Genomic DNA, 22356 nt, shown 5'->3' with positions numbered 1-22356 from the left:
AAAACATTCTCCTAACCTGCTACGAAATGTCACTTCAGGTCGTAGCTGTAATCCCTCGAGTCACAACCGTTGGTTGGGGCAGGTACCCTAGCGGTTAGGAACGTTGGGCCACTAATTGGGACAGAGAGGAGTCTTCAGAACAGGCAAGCTACCTTATCCAGTTGTTGCCCTAGTGCAAACATCCTAGCCGGATAGGTTTCCACTAGTTACAACAGCCATAAAATTGTAAATTGGTTATATCGGGGGAAGAAAATCTGGAAAACAAAAATGTCCTTTTTGTTCATCATTTAAGGTTAGGCATAAGGTTAGCAGTGTGGTTAAGGTTAGGTTTAACATCAGATTTTAAGAAGATACATTTTTAGAAATAGGCAGAGTTAATGACTTTGTGGCTGTGGTAACCAGTAATGACCAGACAACGTAGTAGCTAGCTAGCGAGCGAGATGGAGTTTTTATTATTTTTTGAGTGCATTTCACAAGTGGCTAGTTTGCATCATCTACTTTCACAAAAATGTTGCCTTCAAACTTTGGTTTCGAATCGCGACAATTTCAAGTTCTCATAACAATCGGTAATAGGCCTTTTTGGACGGCGATTACATTGCAATCCACGAGGAAACTGCGTGGCAGGCTGACCACCTGTTACGCGAGTGCAGGGTAAAAAGGACCTTGTGGCGACAAGGAGCCAAGGTAAGTTGCTAGCTAGCATTAAACTTATCTTATAAAAAACAATCAATATTCACATTATCACTAGTAAACTACACATGGTTAATGATATTACTAGGTTAACTAGCTAGTCCTGCATTGCATATAATCAATGCGGTGCCTGTTAATTTTATCATTGAATCACAGCATACTTCAACTTCGCCAAAGGGGTAAAAAATGTACCTGACAAACATCAACGCCTTTCATAAAATCAATACACAGAAGTATATTTTTTAAAACCTGCATATTTAGTTCAAATAAATTCATGTTAGCAGGAAATATTAACTAGAAAAATTGGGTCACTTCTCTTGCGTTCAGTGCAAGCAGAGTCAAGGAATATGCAACAGTTTGGGTCGCCTGGCTCGTTGCGAACTGTGTGACCATAACTCATTTCCCAGAATTGTACATAATTATGACATAACATTGAAGGCTGTACAATGTAACAGCAATATTTAGACTTAGGGTTGCCGCCCGTTCGATAAAATTAAGAATAAACGTTTTGTTTTCGAAATGATAGTTTCCAGATTTTACCATATTAACCCTTAATGACCAAAGGCTCGTATTTCTGTGTTTATTATATTATAATTAAGTCTACGATTTGATATTTGATAGAGCAGTCGGACTGAGCGGCGGTAGACAGCAGCAGGCTCATAAGCATTCATTCAAACAACACTTTACTGCGTTTGCAAGCAGCTCTTAGCAATGCTTGAGGCACAGCGCTGTTTATGACTTCAAGCCTATCAACTCCCGAGATTAGGCTGGCAATACTATAGTGCATATAAGAACATCCAATAGTCAGAAGGTATATGAAATACAAATTGTAGAGAGAAATAGTCGACGCGTCATAATTCCTATAATAACTACAAACTAAAACTACTTAACTGGGAATATTGAAGAATTGGGAATATTGAACCACCAGCTTTCATATGTTATGAGCAAGGAACTTAAACGTTAGCTTTTTTTACATGGCACATAATGCACTTTTACTTTCTTCTCCAACTGTTTTTGCATTATTTAAACCAAATTGAGCATGTTTCATTTATTTATGTATTACATTAAGTTAAAATAAGTGTGTATTGGTGTAATTGTAATTATTACAAATAAATAAATAAATATATACATATACAAACACACAGTGGGGCAAAAAAAGTATTTAGTCAGCCACCAATTGTGCAAGTTCTCCCACTTAAAAAGATGATAGGCCTGTAATTTTTATCATAGGTACACTTCAACTATGACAGACAAAAAAATCCAGAAAATCACATTGTAGGATTTTTTTATGAATTTATTTGCAAATTACAGTGGAAAATAAGTATTTGGTCAATAACAAAAGTTTCTCAATACTTTGTTATATACCCTTTGTTGGCAATGACAGAGGTCAAACGTTTTCTGTAAGTCTTCACAAGGTTTTCACACACTGTTGCTGGTATTTTGGCCCATTCCTCCATGCAGATCTCCTCTAGAGCAGTGATGTTTTGGGGCTGTTGCTGGGCAACACGGACTTTCAACTCCCTCCAAAGATTTTCTATGGGGTTGAGATCTGGACTGGCTAGGCCACTCCAGGACCTTGAAATGCTTCTTACGAAGCCACTCCTTCGTTGCCCGGGCGGTGTGTTTGGGATCATTGTCATGCTGAAAGACCCAGCCACGTTTCATATTCAATGCCCTTGCTGATGGAAGGAGGTTTTCACTCAAAATCTCACGATACATGGCCCCATTCATTCTTTCCTTTACACGGATCAGTCGTCCTGGTCCCTTTGCAGAAAAACAGCCCCAAAGCATGATGTTTCCACCCCAATGCTTCACAGTAGGTATGGTGTTCTTTGGATGCAACTCAGCATTCTTTGTCCTCCAAACACGACGAGTTGAGTTTTTACCAAAAAGTTATATTTTGGTTTCATCTGACCATATGACATTCTCCCAATCTTCTTCTGGATCATCCAAATGCTCTCTAGCAAACTTCAGACGGGCCTGGACATGTACTGGCTTAAGCAGGGGGACACGTCTGGCACTGCAGGATTTGAGTCCCTGGCGGCATAGTGTGTTACTGATGGTAGGCTTTGTTACTTTGGTCCCAGCTCTCTGCAGGTCATTCACTAGGTCCCCCCCGTGTGGTTCTGGGATTTTTGCTCACCGTTCTTGTGATCATTTTGACCCCACGGGGTGAGATCTTGCGTGGAGCCCAAGATCGAGGGAGATTATCAGTGGTCTTGTAGGTCTTCCATTTCCTAATAATTGATCCCATAGTTGATTTCTTCAAACCAAGCTGCTTACCTATTGCAGATTCAGTCTTCCCAGCCTGGTGCAGGCCTACAATTTTGTTTCTGGTGTCCTTTGACAGCTCTTTGGTCTTGGCCATAGTGGAGTTTGGAGTGTGACTGTGAGGTTGTGGACAGGTGTCTTTTATACTGATAACAAGTTCAAACAGGTGCCATTAATACAGGTAATGAGTAGAGGACAGAGGATCCTCTTAAAGAAGAAGTTACAGGTCTGTGAGAGCCAGAAATTTTGCTTGTTTGTAGGTGACCAAATACTTATTTTCCACCATAATTTGCAAATAAATTCTTTAAAAATCCTACAATGTGATTTTCTGGATTTTGTCTCTCTCATTTTGTCTGTCATAGTTGAAGTGTACCCATGATGAAAATTACAGGCCTCTCATCTTTAAGTGGGAGAACTTGCACAATTGGTGGCTGACTAAATACCCCCCCCACTGTATATATAAAAATATATATACAAATCGGCAGATTAATCGGTATCTGCTTTATTTGGGGGGGGTCCTCCAATAATCGGTATCGGTGTTGAAAAATAAAATTTGATTTGATTTGAAAATCATAGTCGGTCGACCTCTACTCCTGACACTAATAATAACAACAACATCCATACTTAACCCCTCTCAATGATATTATTCACTAGTAACTGGTAACATGAGTCAGAAACCTGCTCTCTTGTGAAATCAAACGCCTCGGGGCTTTCAGCAGATGTTCAGTAATTATGAACCACAGCTATTCACTGCATGTCTGGACACTTTCCCCCCATAAATTACTTAAGTGAAAATCCATGACAACAACATGATTAACATACGATAAGAATACTGGAACTGACTCAACACATGGAACAGCAAGGCAATAGCTATAATACTTTCTTTTAGGATTTGAGCCTCGGTTGGATTCCTTCCACAAATCTTGACAGTGGAAAGAATATTTACTTCATATTTTCTATAACAGCAAATACAGCAGCAACCTGATTTGAACATTTTCAAGATGTGTGACCCTGGTACAGCCAACAGAAAGAGAAAGCCATGGACACAGCAGTATGTCTTCCTAGATCTACGTGCTGGTTTTGGCAGGAACAAAGTATCCTAAACAAGTGTAAAAACTGTCACATTAGTGAGACAGACCTTGTAGGGGCATGAAGTTTAGATGGGGAATCAAATGCAGACTGGTTCAAATTTCTATCTCAATTTGTCTTTCCTCGCTTCCTTTTCAACCATATTGGAGGAGAAGGTCCAAGGTCCCTCCCCTCTGACCTTCTCCAATACCTTTTGAGAAAGTGGCAAGGAGATAGGATGTGAGGAATCGAGACAGAGACACTTATTAGGAATGTTGCTGCCTTTCTAGTTTCCTCATTACCTTGTGTCTCTTCCTTCTTTTTCAGCATCTCAAACACAACAGTCCGCAGCTCATCTACTGGCTGAAAGAGAGGAAATAGATACCAAACCATCATATTACTAGTTTAAATTAAATAGATACCAAAGTAGGCAGCTCTAAATTTAGTTTAGAGAATTCTTCAGAGGTCTAAATCAAACACACACACAGAGCTAGAGAGAGAGGATTGATGTTGCTAGACTAAGATTCCCCATGGTGGGGAAGGAGAGAGAATGATAAAAGAAAAACAGAGCAGAGGGATGAGAGAGTAGCTTTCACCTGTAGGAAGACTAGTCCTGCCTCCTAACAGGGGCAGCAGATAGAGAGGCATGGGGTATAGAGATGGAGAGGTAGTGGTATAGAGAGAGCGAGGGGTGAGGTAAAGGGAGTATGCTATACCTCTAACACCACTCGTACAGCCTCTTCAAACAGCGGCAGCACCTCCAGGTTGCCCTGGCGCTCCATCAGACGGGCCTGGCAGATCCAGTACTTGGAGAATTTCTCGGCCATGGGCACAGTGGACAGCATCTCCTGCACCTGGGAGGACTGGCAGCCCTGTAGGGGGTGGGGGAAACAGTCAGAAACACAGTCAGAAACACAAAGTCAGGCAGAGACACAGAAACAGTCAGAAACATAGATGGCGTCGATAGAGGGCAGCCGTGCTTCTAGCCCCTTGGCCACTCTGCTTGACTAATAATGTAGGAAATAATACAAAGTAAACACCGCAAATGTTGTGTTATTACATACAGCCCGGGAAGAACTTTTGGATATCAGAGCGGCGGTAACTCATCAGGAGTACAACTTTCCCAAATCGTATCCTTTGTTTGTACCCCCTAGGCAATTGCAGGCAATTGAACTGATCCCAAAGGCTGATCCAAAACATTACCAGTGGAGAAGACGTACTCTAAGTAAACTTCTAGTCCCACTCAGTGGGCGCGCATACCACCCACAACTTCAGAGTATATTACTAAATGTTCAGTGTCTGGATAATCCTTCCAGAGAGACATCAGGCACTGTATCATACCGTGGATAGATGGGAGCAGTCGCGCGAACCACCGCATTTAACCATGGCAAGGTGACTGGGAATATGGCCGAATACAAACCGTGTAGTTATTCCCTCTGTGATAAAACAGGCTAAACATCAGTATAGACAAAGCAGACTCAGACACAGAAAAAGTCAGAGTCATTTAAGTCTGTTTACCCAAATCTTTAAGGCTATTAACAAATTACACAAATATTAGGTGAGCTATTATCAGTAGCCTACAGCTAATGATGGCCAAATGTGCTATTCAGTAAAGGGGGGCCGTCAGGCAGACCACGCTGGAAAGATGAGGGGTCAACCAACTCTTCTGTTTGGTCTCGAGGTTTACGGTGTGTGTTGGAACAGATCAAACAACAAAAAGTAGTGAGGTTATGTCCAAATGATCTTGGCTTCCTCCCAAAGTATGCAAAGCGTTCCCTTCCCTTTCACTGACTTGAAAGGAAATGAATGGCATCACAAATGTGGAAATAACCCCGCACTTCAGGTGAAAGGAGATATCGTGACGCACACCTTCTTTCCTGGACAACCACAGGTCATGTTACTAGACTGGAAAACAGAGAGCCGAGACAACCATAGTCAGTTTACAATACCATGGGAACTTTTTTGAATGGTCTTCAAGCAACAAAAAAAAAAACACAAAATGGCTAGTCACTTTCCCATCGTATTACAACTTAACGGCTTCAAAATTGCTACGGGAAACTATTTTGTTATTACTTCCATGTGAACTTCAGGAAGTTCTATTCATGCTAGGGCTGGGAATTGCCAGGTACCTAACAATACAAAACTTATCCCAATTATATTACGATTTGATGTTCCAAACATATTGCTCACCATATGTCTGCGCAAAGGGACAAGAGAGCCATGAGAAAACGACTTTTGATAAGTCATGGAAATAAGTGCTGAAAAGAAAATGGGCTCACTATTTAAAAAGATGGAGAACAAGCTATGAAGGAAACATTTTGGTGCAGGTACACCCAACTAGCGCAAAAAACATATTGAAATATATAATCAAATGGATCATTTATGGATCATGTTCCCCCTCACTAATCTTGCTACGAGAAATTAAAATCGCACACCTCACACACAAAATTCCTCCATGGCAAAAAAAACAAGGGGAAGTCCATCAGGTGACGTTAGTAACCCTAGGTTATGTAAACTCGGCAAAAAAATAAACATCCCCTTTTCAGGACCGTCTTTCAAAGATAATTAGTAAAAATCCAAATAGCTTCACAGATCTTCATTGTTTATTTGATTTTTTTTATTTCACTAGGCAAGTCAGTTAAGAACAAATTCTTATTTTCAATGACAGCCTAGGAACAGTGGGTTAACTGCCTGTTCAGGGGCAGAACGACAGATTTGTACCTTGTCAGCTCTGGGATTTGAACTTGCAACCTTCCAGTTACTAGTCCAACGCTCTAACCACTAGGCTACCCTGCCTACTTGTTAAGGGTTTAAACACTGTTTCTCATGCTTGTTCAATGAACCATAAACATTTAATGAACACGCACCTGTGGAACACTTGTTAAGGCACTAACAGCTTACAGACGGTAGTCAATTAAGGTCACAGTTATGAAAATTTAGGACACTAAAGAGGCCTTTCTACTGACTCTGAAAAACACCTAAAGAAAGATGCCCAGGGTCCCTACTCATCTGCGTGAACGTGCCTTAGGCATGCTGCAAGGAGGCATGAGGACCGCAGATGTGGCCAGGGCAATAAATTGAACTTCTACTTTTAAAAATCCACCTCTAAAAACAAGTCTCTCACCGTTGCCGCCTGCTATAGACCACCCTCTGCCCCCAGCTGTGCTCTGGACACCATATGTGAACAGATTAGAGGTCGACCGATTAATCGGAATGGCCGATTAATTAGGGCCCATTTCACGTCTTCTTAACAATTGGAAATCTGTATTTTTGGGCGCCGATATCCGATTTAAGATTTTTTTATTATACCTTTTATTTAACTAGGCAAGTCAGTTAAGAACAGATTCTTATTTTCAATGACTGCCTAGGAACTGTGGGTTCACTGCCTTGTTCAGGGGCAGAATGACAGATTTTCACCTTGTCAGCTCAGGGGTTCCAATCTTGCAACCGCACAGTTAACTAGTCCAAGGCTCTAACCATTGCACTCCACGAGTAGCCTGCCTGTTACGCGAATGTAGTAGAAGCCAAGGTAAATTGCTAGCTAGCATTAAACTTATCTTATAAAAAACAATCAATCATAATCACTAGTTATAACTACTTATCCAGTTTAGCAGGCAATATTAACCAGGTGAAATTGTGTCATTTCTCTTGCGTTCATTGCACGCAGAGTCAGGGTATATGCAACAGTTTGGGCTGCCTGGCTCATTGCAAACTAATTTGCCATAATTTTACGTAATTATGACATACATTGAAGGTTGTGCAATGTAACAAGAATATTTAGACTTAGGGATGCCACCCGTTAGATAAAATACCGAACGGTTCCGTATTTCACTGAAATTATAAACGTTTTGTTTTCGAAATGATAGTTTCCGGATTCGATCATATTAATGACCAAAGACTCGTATTTCTGTTTGTTATTATGTTATAATTAAGTCTGATTTGATAGAGCAGTCTGACTGAGCAGCAGCAGGCCTGTAGTCATTCATTCAAACAGCACTTTCGTGCATTTTGCCAGCAGCTCTTCGTGGTGCGTCAAGCATTGCGCTGTTTATGATTTCAAGCCTATCAACTCCCGAGATGAGGCTGGTGTAACCGAAGTGAAATGGCTAGCTAGTTAGCGCGCGCTAATAGCGTTTCAAACGTCACTCGCTCTGAGCCTTGGAGTAGTTGTTTCCCTTGCTCTGCATGGGTAATGCTGCTTCGAGGGTGGCTATTGTCGTTGTGTTCCTGGTTCGAGCCCAGGGAGGAGCGAGGCGAGGGAAGGAAGCTATACAATTACACTGGCAATACTAAAGTGCCTATAAGAACATCCAATCGTCAAAGGTATATGAAATACAAATGGTATAGAGGGAAATAGTCCTATAATTCCTATAATAACTACAACCTAAAACTTCTTACCTGGGAATATTGAAGACGGATGTTGTGACGACCCTCCCACTCTGTCTGCCTTATTGCTTATTGCTGAGGTCTAGGGAGGAGGTTGGCTGGGGCAAATTGTAAGTGAACACGTAACCCCTCATCAATTTGGGACGCAGAAGCTGTGTCAAGTTGGGACGCAGAGGGCTGTGTCGTTGTTCCGGGGCCCTTGTTGGTCCCCGGTTTTATGAGGGGGAAATGTGACGACCCTCCCACTCTGTCTGCCGTATTCTCTCTTTGTTGTTTCCTTATTAGGATGTCGGTGGGCGGAGTTGGGAGGGTCGTCAGCTACATGGGAAACACCTGGGCCCGGTGTCTCCCAGGATAAATACACCACTTCCCCATTCATGGAGGAGACTCTCTCCATGCAGACACCTTTATAGATTTTGTTGTGTTTCTTGGTGGTTTTTGAGTTGTTTGCCTTAGCATCTTTTCAACACCCTGCATTATCACATTCATGCATGCAAGACACTCACTTACACTACTGATTACTGATTACACACACACCATTGTATATTTTCCTTAGTTGCTTTAATTAATAAATATATATTTTGTTACTCATCTACACGTTGTCTCCCTTTTGTTACGGGCTTTGAGCCGGTTCGTGACAATGTTAAAAGGAACCACCAGCTTTCATATGTTCTCATGTTCTGAGCAAAGAACTTAAACGTTAGCTTTCTTACATGGCACATATTGCACTTTTACTTTCATCTCCAACATTTTGTTTTTGCATTATTTAAACCAAATTGAACATATTTCATTATTTATTTGTGGCTAAATTGATTTTATATTAAGTTAAAATAAGTGTTCATTCAGTATTGATGTAATTGTCATTATTACAGATAAATCAAATTTAAAAATAAATTTTAAAAAAAATCGGCTGATTAATCGGCAGCAGCTTTTTTGGTCCTCAAATAATCGGTATCGGCGGAAAACAACAACAATCGGTCGACCTCTACTACAGAGCTATATCTATCCCACCCTGTCCTTCTAAGGTCTTCGAAAGCCAATTTAACAAACAGATTACCGACCATTTCGAATACCACTGCACCTTCTCCGCTACGCAATCTGGTTTCAGAGCTGGTCATGGGTGCACCTCAGCCACGCTCAAGGTCCTAAATGATATCTTAACCGCCATCGATAAGAAACAATACTGTGCAGCCGTATTCATTGACCTGGCCAAGGCTTTCGACTCTGTCAATCACCACATCCTCATCGGCAGACTCGATAGCCATGGTTTCTCAAATGATTGCCTCGTCTGGTTCACCAACTACTTCTCAGATAGAGTTCAGTGTGTCAAATCGGAGGGCCTGTTGTCCAGGCCTCTGGCAGTCTCTCTGGGGGTGCCACAGGGTTCAATTCTTGGACCGACTCTTCTCTGTATTCATCAATGATGTCGCTCTTGCTGCTGGTGAGTCTGTGATCCACCTCTATGCAGACGACACCATTCTGTATACTTCTGGCCCTTCTTTGGACACTGTTAACAACCCTCCAGACCAGCTTCAATGCCATACAACTCTCCTTCCGTGGCCTCCAATTGCTCTTAAATACAAGTAAAACTAAATGCATGCTCTTCAACCGATCGCTGCCTGCACCTGCCCGCCCGTCCAACATCACTACTCTGGACGGTTCGGACTTAGAATATGTGGACAACTACAAATACCTAGGTGTCTGGTTAGACTGTAAACTCTCCTTCCAGACTCACATCAAACATCTCCAATCCAAAGTTAAATCTAGAATTGGCTTCCTATTTCGCAGCAAAGCATCCTTCACTCATGCTGCCAAATATACCCTTGTAAAACTGACCATCCTACCAATCCTTGACTTTGGCGATGTCATTTACAAAATAGCCTCCAATACCCTACTCAACAAATTGGATGCAGTCTATCACAGTGCCATCCGTTTTGTCACCAAAGCCCCATATACTACCCACCACTGCGACCTGTACGCTCTCGTTGGCAGGCCCTCGCTTCATACTCGTCACCAAACCCACTGGCTCCAGGTCATCTACAAGACCCTGCTAGGACAAGTCCCCCCTTATCTCAGCTTGCTGGTCACCATAGCAGCACCCACCTGTAGCACGCGCTCCAGCAGGTTTATCTCTCTGGTCACCCCCAAAACCAACTCTTCCTCTGGCCGCCTCTCCTTACAGTTCTCTGCTGCCAATGACTGGAACGAACTACAAAAATCTCTGAAACTGGAAACACTTCTCCCTCACCAGCTCACAGATTACTGCACCTGTACATAGCCCATCTATAATTTATCCCAAATAGCTACCTCTTTCCCTACTGTATTTATTTATTTTGCTCCTTTGCACCCCATTATTTCTCTCTCTACTTTGCACATTCTTCCACTCCAAATCTACCATTCCAGTGTTTTACTTGCTATATTTGATTTACTTTGCCACCATGGCCTTTTTTCCCCTTACCTCCCTTATCTCACATTGTATATAGACTTATTTTTCTACTGTATTATTGACTGTATGTTTGTTTTACTCCATGTGTAACTCTGTGTTGTTTTATGTGTCGAACTGCTTTGCTTTGCTTTGTCTTGGCCCGGACGCAATTGTAAATGAGAACTTGGTCTCAACTTGCCTACCTGGTTAAATAAAGCTGAAATGATAATATTTCTTTTTTTTTATGTCCGCACTGTGGGATGCCTAAGACAGCGCTACAGGGAGACAGGACGGACAGCTGATTGTCCTCACAGTGGCTGACCACGCTTAACAACACCTGCACAGGATTGGTACATCCGAACATCACACCTGTGGGACAGGTACAGGATGGCATCAACAACTGCCTGAGTTACACCAGGAACGCACAATCCCTCCATCAGTGCTCAGACTGTCTGCAATAGGCTGAGAGGCTGGACAGAGGGCTTGTAGGCCTGTAGTAAGGCAGGTCCTCACCAGACATCATCGGCAACAACGTCGCTGGACCAGACAGGACTGGCAAAAAGTGCTCTTCACTGACGAGTTTTGGCTCACCAGGGGTGATGGTTGGATTTGCGTTTATCGTCGAAGGAATGTGCGTTACACCGAGGCCTGTACTCTGGAGGGGGATCGATTGGGAGGTGGAGGGTCCGTCATGGTCTGGGGCGGTGTGTCACAGCATCATCGGACTGAGCTTGTTGTCATTGCAGGCAATCTCAACGCTGTGTGTTACAGGGAAGACATCCTCCTCCCTCATGTGGTACCCTTCCTGCAGGCTCATCCTGACATGACCCTCCAGCATGACAATGCCACCAGACATACTGCTCGTTCTGTGTGGGATTTCCTGCAAGACAGGAATGTCAGTGTTCTACCATGGCCAGCAAAGAGCCAGGATCTCAATCCCATTGAGCACGTCTGGGACCTGTTGGATTGGAGGGTGAGGGCTAGGGCCATTCCTCACAGAAATGTCCGGGAACTTGCAGGTGCCTTGGTGGAAGAGTGGGTTAACATCTCACAGCAAGAACTGGCAAATCTGGTGCAGTCCATGAGGAGGAGCTGCACTGCAGTACTTAATGCAGCTGGTGGCCACACCAGATACTGACTGTTACTTTTGATTTTGACCACCCCTTTGTTCAGGGACACATTAATCCATTTGTTAGTCACATGTCTGTGGAACTTGTTCAGTTTATGTCTCAGATATTGAATCTTGTTATGTTCATACAAATATTTACACACGTCAAGTTTCCTGAAAATAAAAGCAGTTGACAGTGAGAGGACGTTTCTTCTTTTGCTGAGTTTATATAGAAATATAGGCCTAAGTAAGTTACTGTTTGAAGACTTAACAGGACGCGTTCTTAGGCCTACAGCTCGAAGGGGTGGTTATACAAGGCTGCTATACAAAGCCTACTAATGCTAACGACATTACTTATTCATATTTACACGTTAAGTTTCCTGAAAATAAAAGCAGTTGACAATGAGAGGATGTTTATTTTTTTGTTGAGTTTATGTACATGTCTTACACAACCTGGAAGAGTTGCACCACGAATGAATAGCACCTGCGGAACAATATACCTGTTCCTTCAAGTGTCTTGCTCTCGCAGTGAAGGCAGAGGCTGTGTTCCAAATGTCACCCTATGCCCTACATCAGTGCTTCTCTACTAACCACACCCGACTCACTGAATCACCAAGGTGAGCCATTTGGCGACAGCGAAATTGCGAAACATCTGTGGGTCCCTAAGGAAAGGTTAGAGAACCACCGCACTAAGTAGTGCACTACTTTTGACCAAAGCCCTGTCTGTTTTACTAGGCCATTATTCCCTGAATAATAGAAACTACATCATCTGACCTGACCATGTGTTGGATTAATGGCGACACACAAAGCACACAACACACAAAGCAACCGGCCAAGCAACCTCGAAACACACTGTGTAAGAAGGGCTGGGTCTACATTCAGCTGCTGTGCTGGTCTCTTCCACTGAAACGCACCACCCCATCGGTCCCAGAGGAATGTCACAGAAGGGATCCAGTAACAGTCACTTATCCAGAGCGACTTACAGTAGTGAGGGCATATATTATTGTACTGGTACCCCGTGGGAATTGAACCAACAACTGTTGCAAGTGCCATGTTTTACCAACTGAGACACACGGGACGTGGTCTAGACTGGACGTTAGACAGGCAGAACAGCAGTGGAAACTAGAGGTCGACCGATTATAATTTTTCAATACCGATACCGATTATTTGGGGGCCATAAAGGCCGATACCGATTAATCGGGCCAATTTTTTTATTTGTAATAATGACAGTAACAACAATACTGAATTAACACTTTACTTAATATAATACATCAATAAAATCAATTTAGCCTTAAGTAAATAATGAAACATGTTCAATTTGGTTTAAATAATGCAAAAACAAAGTGTTGGAGAAGAAAGTAAAAGTGCATTATGTTCCATGTAAAATATGTGCCATGTAAAAAAGCTAAGGTTTAAGTTCCTTGCTCAGAACATGAGAACATATGAAAGCTGGTGGTTCCTTTTAACATGAGTCTTCAATATTCCCAGGTAAGAAGTTTTAGGTTGTAGTTACTATAGGAATTATAGGACTATTTCCCTCTACCATTTGTATTTCATCAACCTTTGACTATTGGATGTTCTTACAGGCACTTTAGTATTGCCAGTGTAACAGTATAGCTTCCGTCCCTCTCCTCGCTCCTCCCTGGGCTCGAACCAGCAACACAACGACAATTAGGGCGTGCTAACTAGCTAGCCATTTCACTTCGGTTACACGAGCCTCATCTTCAAAGTTGATAGGCTTGAAGTCATAAACAGCGCAATGTTTGACGCACAACGAAGAGCTGCTGGCAAAACGCATGAAATTGCTTTTTGAATGAATGTTTGCGCGCCTGCTTCTGCCTACCACCGCTCAGTCAGATACTTGTATACTCAGTCAGATTATATGCAACGCAGGACACGCTAGATAATATCTAGTAATATCAACCATGTGTAGTTAACTAGTGATTATGATTGATTGTTTTTTATAAAGATAAGTTTAATGCTAGCTAGCAACTTACCTTGGCTTACTGCATTCGCATAACAGGCAGCCTCCTTGTGGAGTGCAACGAGAAAGGGGCAGGTCGTTATTGTGTTGGACTAGTTAAGGTTGCAAGATTGAATCCCCCGAGCTGACAAGGTGAAAATCTGTCATTCTGCCCCTTAACAAGGCAGTTAACCCACTGTTCCTAGGCCGTCATTGAAAATAAGAATGTGTTCTTAACGGACTTGCCTAGTTAAATAAAAAACAAATTAGCAAAATCTGCGCCCAAAAATCCAGATTTCCGATTGTAATGAAAACTTGAAATCGGCCCTAATTAAATCGGCCATTCCGATTAATCGGTCGACCTCTAGTGGAAACACACTGGTTGCTGGTATGAGAAAGCTAACAGAATTTCTACAGGGTTCATATAGACAGTGGCAAGTCAAATTCAAGGACTGTTAACTCAATTTGTAATAGTAAAAAAAATATATATATATATATTTTAAAAAACGCAATAGTTCCTACTTGCCACCAGATGGTATTATATCACCATAACCCCATGAAGGAAAAAAATGAACCGAGTATTCAGTATTCATCACTCCCTTACAAGTTCTACTCAACAACATGTTGTTTCACTACTTATTTACTACATGTACATGAGGGGTAAAGTCAGTACTGATGATGAGAGTTTAGGGATATTACCTATTCACATTAATACACAATTCTATTTAATTACTATTTATATTGGGAATTTGGTAATCTACTACTTAATAGCTACGAAAAAGTGTCTTGCTGACGACTGGCAGCTTTAGTGTTGCCGGTCGGGAGAATGTGCGGGTGGGCTGAGTGAGGGAAAACGCCATGTGAACAGCCACAACGCCAACAGAGCAACAATCAACCCCCCCAGTTGTTATTGATTTATTTTACCTTTATTTAACTAGGCAAGTCAGTTAAGAACAAATTCTTATTTTCAATGACGGCCTAGGAACAGTGGGTTAACTGCCTGTTCAGGGGCAGAACGACAGATTTGTACCTTGTCAGCTCGGGGATTTGAACTTGTTATTCCAGTTACTAGTCCAACGCTCTAACCTCTAGGCTACCCTGCCGCCCTTCTGCGGTTACCCCAAGTCACTCAACCAGCCTGAAGACGGCTCCAGGCAGATCACAATTGACAGTTGATTTGTCATACATTTTCAATTCCTGTCAATTCATGTAATCTAACCCAACCCATTCCTCTGCCACACCTCATTCAGCAGTTTGATGCAGTCAGCCAGGCACCGGTCCACAGCTTCAACCAGAGACCTGGCCTCAACTTCCTCCTCCATACCGTCCCAGTAAGCCTGAGGAAGGGCCAAGGTGCGCCGCACCCGAGGAGGCCTCACCGGCATGGGAGGACGCTTGTAGGAGATGCCCCTGTTCTCACGCCATTCCTGGAGCTTCTGCCTGAAGACACACACAGAGTGGAATATAAGGTTGTTCAGTAAAATGTTGGGGTAAAGTCAGATGTTTGTAGTCCAATTCAACCACACTATTAAATGAAGTGCTGGGTGGAAAGAATATGGTGGTATAATGGAAAAGACCCAGCACATTCATATGCTACGATACCAACACACATACCTTTTACTGAAGTGAAATGACAATGTTATCTTGGTGTTATTTTGTTATTTCAACAAACAAAATCACAGTAGTTATGTGCACTGTGTAATCCAAGGCCTTATTCAACCAGTCTAGAGTAATATTTTAAGACTTCAAGTCGTTCTGTATATGATTGTCTGCTAAAATCACAAAAATTGAAATTTACTGTATTCTACCTCCTAGTACTTATCTAATTGACAATAAAAAAAATGAAAAACTTACATTCTCTCTTCCTGGGCAGCTGTCATCTTCCTGCGGCCCTCGGTCTTGGGCACGACCCTGGCCTGGTCTCTGGGTGTCTTAAGGCCAACACCAGCCTCCCACCCCACCTCCTCCTGGCCATGGCTGGACTTTTTGGCAGAGCGAGGCACCGTCTGGGGGATCCACACACCACTTGCTGTGCTGCTGTGAGGCCTAGGCCAACACGCCGGAGATGTTGATGAGGGCGATGGAGCATTGGGTTCATTCTTGGTGTCGGTGTCTGCCGACCCACTCTCCATGTCTCGGTTTTCCTCTGCGCTGCTTTTCTGTCCCATCGCAGCCACAGCTGCATGCATGGCCCTACTCAGAGCCGTGTTCTGCCATTGGCTTCCTGTTATCCCGGTGGAGGCTCGAGAGGCAGCCTTCCATAGCCGAGTGCTGGCTCCTGCTCCTCTAGCCTCGGCCCTGTGCTGTGATGCAGCCCTCTGAATATCACCTGGCTTCGTAGCTGCAGTCTTGTGCCCAGGACCAGTAGGGCCTTGGATGATGGGTTTAGGTCCAGTGACAGGTTGTTTCTGCCCTGCTGGTTTACTGGATCTCTCTGGGAGTGGTTTGGAATCAGTCCTGCTCACAGCTTGGCTCCTCCTTTGCCCATTGTCCGCAGCCAAGGCAGTTGTCCTCTGGTTAGTCTCACTCACGCCAGTGAAGGGATTTGTTCTCCTCTGAGTAGTAACTGGTGGCTTTTGGGTCACAGCTGGGACTGGGCTGGTGCTTGGGCATGCTCTGTTCAAGACCAGGGGGGTGAAGGAGACTGATGCTGGAGCAGGGACGGTGGTGCTTCTAGGCTGCACCTGGACAGACACAAGACTTGTCTTGGTTTTAACCATTGTGCTCGGACTCATTCTGGCACTACCGGTGTTGGGCCGCGGGCCGGCTGTGCTGGGCCGCGGGCCGGCTGTGCTGGGCCACGGGCCGGCTGTGCTGGGCCGCGGGCCGGCTGTGCTGGGCCGCGCGCCGGCTGTGCTGGGCCGCGCGCCGGCTGTGCTGGGCCGCGCGCCGGCTGTGCTGGGCCGCGCGCCGGCTGTGCTGGGCCGCGCGCCGGCTGTGCTGGGCCGCGCGCCGGCTGTGTGGAGAGAGTTAGCGGGTTTCCCAGTAATATTTGACTTTGGTCTGGTTGTGTTGGCTGAATGTGTTCTACCAGCGTTTGCCAGGGTTATGGCTGAGCTAGGGCGTGTGTTGCTGACTTTAACAGCTGGATTAGGCTGGGTTCTGGGTTGGTTGGTGGTGCTTGGGCATCTTTTGGTAGGGACAGTGGATTGTGATCTGGCTGGAGCCGCCTTCAGGCTGGTTGAGTGACTTGGGGCAACCGCAGAAGGCTTTGTCATGCCTTTGAGCACGTTGAGACGTGCGGTACTCGATGCTGCAGACAGGAGACCGTTGGCGGAGCTCTGTTTGTTGGTGGTACTGCAGAAGGTGCCTGTGGTTTGGGAAACGGCGTAGGCCATCAGAGGTTGAACCTTCACCACTCTCTTTTTCATCTTGAGAGCATTTGGACCCCGGTTCTCTTTTCCCGGGTCCAGCTGTAATTACAAAACAATATCAGTTGATATAGTTCGTAACTATTTCCTGCTTAAAGACACCTCAACGTGTCAGTTAATTAGTATTTTAGATGTCACTTAACAGATGCAGTAGTGAGTGCACACTTTTTAATAAAAAAAAATGTCCATACTGGTCCCTCGTAGGAATCAAAACCACAAACCTGGACATTGCAAGCGCCGTGTCCAATCAACTGAGCCACATGGTACCTACTATAATTCAAGCCTCACTATATAATTGATAGTGAGCAAACTGACAGGTTTGCTTTGCGAGAGATGGTGTCAAGGAGAGGAAAGTGATTGGCTACAATACTTACATCATCCTTCACGGTAGACATGGTGATCTGCTTTGCTTTAACGGCATCTCGAAGATAAGGTCTGAAATCAGTCATGTGTGATGGGACATTATTTACAAAAGACTATGGATAAAACATATTGCAACTAGTTAATACCGTAGGTCTTTCACTCGCTGCAATACAATACCATGTATAGAAAAACAGGGCAATTCAAGAGGGAGCACCAAAATGAATGTGAAAACGTCGTTCTCGTTGCCTGATGTCATTATAAATGACATATAATTAATTAAATGTATTTTTTAAGCCCTTATTTCTCCTTTTACATCAGCCGATGTCCCAAAGTGCTAATAATCATTAGATTATAATATTGTAGAGAACAACGTTTACACATACTAGTACTTGACAAGTGTTGATGAAATAAGAATGTTCATTTGCTGTGGCCGTTACTAGTTTAAACGGCACCTCTCTTGGTTGTATCCCTTTCATTTAAGGTGTTGTGAGATGGTATCATTTGGAGATGATTCACCTCCAGATGCTTGGCTTTCATCATTTCAGTAAAGCAGAAGCCAAGGGATTCATAAAAACAGAGGTTACAAATGAGTGGCAAGAGTTGTGGAACAGGAAGTAAGGGAAGACACCTGTATAAGATCCAGGAAAAGGTGGGGGCAGGGGGGTCCTCAGGCCAAGAGAGAAGGGAGGAAAGTGTAGGTACAAGGCTGAGACTGGGACACACAAGGCTGAGACTGGGACACACAAGGCTGAGACTGGGACACACAAGGCTGAGACTGGGACACACAAGGCTGAGACTGGGACACACAAGGCTGAGACTGGGACACACAAGGCTCAGACTGGGACACACAAGGCTGAGACTGGGACACACAAGGCTGAGACTGGGACACACAAGGCTCAGACTGGGACACACAAGGCTCAGACTGGGACACACAAGGCTGAGACTGGGACACACAAGGCTGAGACTGGGACACACAAGGCTCAGACTGGAACACACAAGGCTCAGACTGGGACACACAAGGCTCAGACTGGGACACACAAGGCTCAGACTGGGACACACAAGGCTCAACAGTAAGTTGAAAGTGGTGGGGAAACATGATCATCGTCGCACCTCTCAGATGGAGACAGTGGAACATGTTCTCTTTCAGTGCCAGAAATACATGAGACAAAGGGAGCGGTTGTTATTAGATTTGAGGAGTAATGAGGTTGAAGAGCCTGGATTAAGTGAACTGCTGGGGAAATCTTCAGGGGATGAAGTCAAATCAAATAAAATTTTATTTGTCACATACACATGGTTAGCAGATGTTAATGCGAGTGTAGCGAAATGCTTGTGCTTCTAGTTCCGACAATGCAGTAATAATCCAACAAGTAATCTAACTAACAATTCCAAAAAAAACGACTGTCTTATACACAGTGTAAGGGGATAAAGAATATGTACATAAAGATATATGAATGAGTGATGGTACAGAGCAGCATAGGCAAGATACAGTAGATCGTATTGAGTACAGTATATACATATGAGATGAGTATGTAAACAAAGTGGCATAGTTAAAGTGGCTAGTGATACATGTATTACATAAGGATGCAGTAGATGATATAGAGTACAGTATATATGTATACATATGAGATGAATAATGTAGGGTATGTAAACATTATATTAGGTAGCATTGTTTAAAGTGGCTAGTGATATATTTTACATCATTTCCCATCAATTCCCATTATTAAAGTGGCTGGAGTTGAGTCAGTGTCAGTGTGTTGGCAGCAGCCACTCAATGTTAGTGGTGGCTGTTTAACAGTCTGATGGCCTTGAGATAGAAGCTGTTTTTCAGTCTCTCGGTCCCAGCTTTGATGCACCTGTACTGACCTCGCCTTCTGGATGATAGCGGGGTGAACAGGCAGTGGCTCGGGTGGTTGTTGTCCTTGATGATCTTTATGGCCTTCCTGTAACATCGGGTGGTGTAGGTGTCCTGGAGGGCAGGTAGTTTGCCCCCGGTGATGCGTTGTGCAGACCTCACTACCCTCTGGAGAGCCTTACGGTTGTGGGCGGAGCAGTTGCCGTACCAGGCGGTGATACAGCCCGCCAGGATGCTCTCGATTGTGCATCTGTAGAAGTTTGTGAGTGCTGTTGGTGACAAGCCGAATTTCTTCAGCCTCCTGAGGTTGAAGAGGCGCTGCTGCGCCTTCTTCACGATGCAGTCTGTGTGAGTGGACCAATTCAGTTTGTCTGTGATGTGTATGCCGAGGAACTTAAAACTTACTACCCTCTCCACTACTGTTCCATCGATGTGGATGGGGGGGGTGTTCCCTCTGCTGTTTCCTGAAGTCCACAATCATCTCCTTAGTTTTGTTGACGTTGAGTGTGAGGTTATTTTCCTGACACCACACTCCGAGGGCCCTCACCTCCTCCCTGTAGGCCATCTCGTCGTTGTTGGTAATCAAGCCTACCACTGTTGTGTCGTCCACAAACTTGATGATTGAGTTGGAGGCGTGCGTGGCCACGCAGTCGTGGGTGAACAGGGAGTACAGGAGAGGGCTCAGAACGCACCCTTGTGGGGCCCCAGTGTTGAGGATCAGCGGGGAGGAGATGTTGTTGCCTACCCTCACCACCTGGGGGCGGCTCGTCAGGAAGTCCAGTACCCAGTTGCACAGGGCGGGGTCGAGACCCAGGGTCTCGAGCTTGATGACGAGCTTGGAGGGTACTATGGTGTTGAATGCCGAGCTGTAGTCGATGAACAGCATTCTCACATAGGTATTCCTCTTGTCCAGATGGGTTAGGGCAGTGTGCAGTGTGGTTGAGATTGCATCGTCTGTGGACCTATTTGGGCGGTAAGCAAATTGGAGTGGGTCTAGGGTGTCAGGTAGGGTGGAGGTGATATGGTCCTTGACTAGTCTCTCAAAGCACTTCATGATGACGGAAGTGAGTGCTACGGGGCGGTAGTCGTTTAGCTCAGTTTCCTTAGCTTTCTTGGGAACAGGAACAATGGTGGCCCTCTTGAAGCATGTGGGAACAGCAGACTGGTATTTAATTATGTATTTTGTTTCCTTAGGGGGAGAAGATTATTGGGTTGGATTTAGACCTTCACTGTCTCTGATCCACGCCCCAGTCCAGTTGGTGGCATTAATGCAGTTTAAAGTTGGTTACCAACCGCCATATAAAATCCACAGAATAATAATAATAATATACAATGCAAACAAGAACAGATTGTCTTAGCGGGGAGTGGATATTGCAATTCAGTCCGTTAGGGTTAATTATTTATTTACAAAGCTATTCAGTTCTCTATTCAGCGGATTTAATTTTGAAAAATGCCATGTTTTCACTCACGAACCTGCAGCCACTAGATAGTTTGTCAGTTTGACGTTCGTAGTTAGCGGCTGCCGCGGAGCAATGACCAGATTTTGAACATAACAATTCCATTAATGCTAAATTCTCAGAGTAAATCTTCGGCAACTTTTAAACCATATATGGTAGAGACATGGGGTTTGGACTATTGTTTGTTTGACTGATTTTGTATAAACATAGACATTTGTATAAACCTTGAATGAATGAATCATCTTATATAGGCTATATAATGGCCAAGAAGATAGCCGTCAAGCCATGATGATTTCTTACTTTGGGTTTGGTGGCTTCAGTCTTCCTTTTGCTGCTAAGTACTCTATCAACTGCTGCTTGCGCAATTCTGTGAAAGACAAGAAGCAACTTTAAAACAAACCCTACATTTACTCCTCCACTATTTGGTCAATGGTGGTAAAGATAGCTAGCTAGTTAACATTACCATTACATTAGCTGGCTAACGTCAGACAGCTAGCCCTAGCTGCAACATTGTTGTTCTAACAGGTGATGGTTCTAGCTAGTTACGCTAACGTTACCCGTTTATGGAGTCAATAAGACAGCCCAATGTCCCAAAAGACTCCTTAAGTTTCCTCTGAACTAAGCTAACGTTAGTGTGTACCCTTGCCTATATCTAGTTTTTCCACTGTAACTTGACCGAATAACAAATAAAAAACTATTGTATTGTTTACATTGTATTATGACTAACGACAACTATAGTTAGTAAGCTGAAGAAGCCTGCTAACAAGCTAGCGGAATATTAGTTAACGTTAGCTACACCATACCTTTTCTGTTAAGTTGGGCAACAATTTCTTCCGCGTCCATTGCTATTTGTAATCTAGTCACTTGAGACATGTTATTTTAGTGTAGCTAGCTAAATTTTTCGCTATTTTAGTGGAACACAAGTTATGGTTTGCTAGCGAGCTAACATAAACAAACCGACTTCATCTATTTCGTGGTCTGTTTTGAAATTGCCGGGGCAACGCCACTCTTCTCCCATTGGCTCGTTCAAATATTTGAAAACAAACCCCACGCCCAATCAGACAGCTACTCCAATGCTTCTTTTAATTCTGTAGGTTTTATATGGATGGTAACATTGAAAGTGGTGGGGAACATCTGACTGGGAGGTGTGATCATTGTCAGGAGGAGATGATGGAACATGTTCTATTTCAGTGCCAGAAATATGAGACAAAGGGAGCGATTGTTATTAGATTTGAGGAGTAGTGGGGTTGAAGAGCCAGGATTAAGTGCATTTTTGGGGAAATCTTTAGGTGATGTAGTTTTTAATTATGTATTTAGTTTCGTTAGGGAGACGAGATTATTGGGTAGGATTTCAAATCATCCCCTGAAGATTTCCCCAGCAGTTCACTTAATCCAGGCTCTT

The 22356-nt window shown here is 43.8% G+C and overlaps 1 protein-coding gene across 3 annotated transcripts in view; it reads right to left on the bottom strand.

Annotated features, from left to right (window-relative positions):
* Nucleotides 1–22178, bottom strand: part of ckap2l (cytoskeleton associated protein 2-like) — an 87307-nt gene extending 65129 nt beyond the window's left edge. For 2 of the 3 annotated variants that reach the window (XM_042331306.1, XM_042331307.1), the window contains exons 1-6: nucleotides 21758–22178; nucleotides 21255–21321; nucleotides 17657–17717; nucleotides 15766–17324; nucleotides 15153–15351; nucleotides 4746–4901 (exon numbers count right to left, since the gene is read on the bottom strand). In XM_042331306.1, coding sequence (XP_042187240.1) covers nucleotides 4746–4901; nucleotides 15153–15351; nucleotides 15766–17324; nucleotides 17657–17717; nucleotides 21255–21321; nucleotides 21758–21827 — 2112 coding nt within the window. In that variant the 5' untranslated portion in view covers nucleotides 21828–22178. Of the gene's footprint in view, nucleotides 1–4331; nucleotides 4393–4745; nucleotides 4902–15152; nucleotides 15352–15765; nucleotides 17325–17656; nucleotides 17718–21254; nucleotides 21322–21757 lie in introns of all 3 variants that reach the window. The other variant, XM_042331305.1, reaches the window with a different exon arrangement.
* Nucleotides 22179–22356: the final 178 nt, after the last annotated feature.

Source organism: Oncorhynchus tshawytscha, linkage group LG12 (assembly GCF_018296145.1).
Source record: "Oncorhynchus tshawytscha isolate Ot180627B linkage group LG12, Otsh_v2.0, whole genome shotgun sequence".
Classification (NCBI taxonomy): Eukaryota; Metazoa; Chordata; class Actinopteri; order Salmoniformes; family Salmonidae; genus Oncorhynchus; species Oncorhynchus tshawytscha.
Note: the sequence above shows the minus strand (reverse complement) of the source record. Positions and strands in the feature narration are given on the sequence as shown.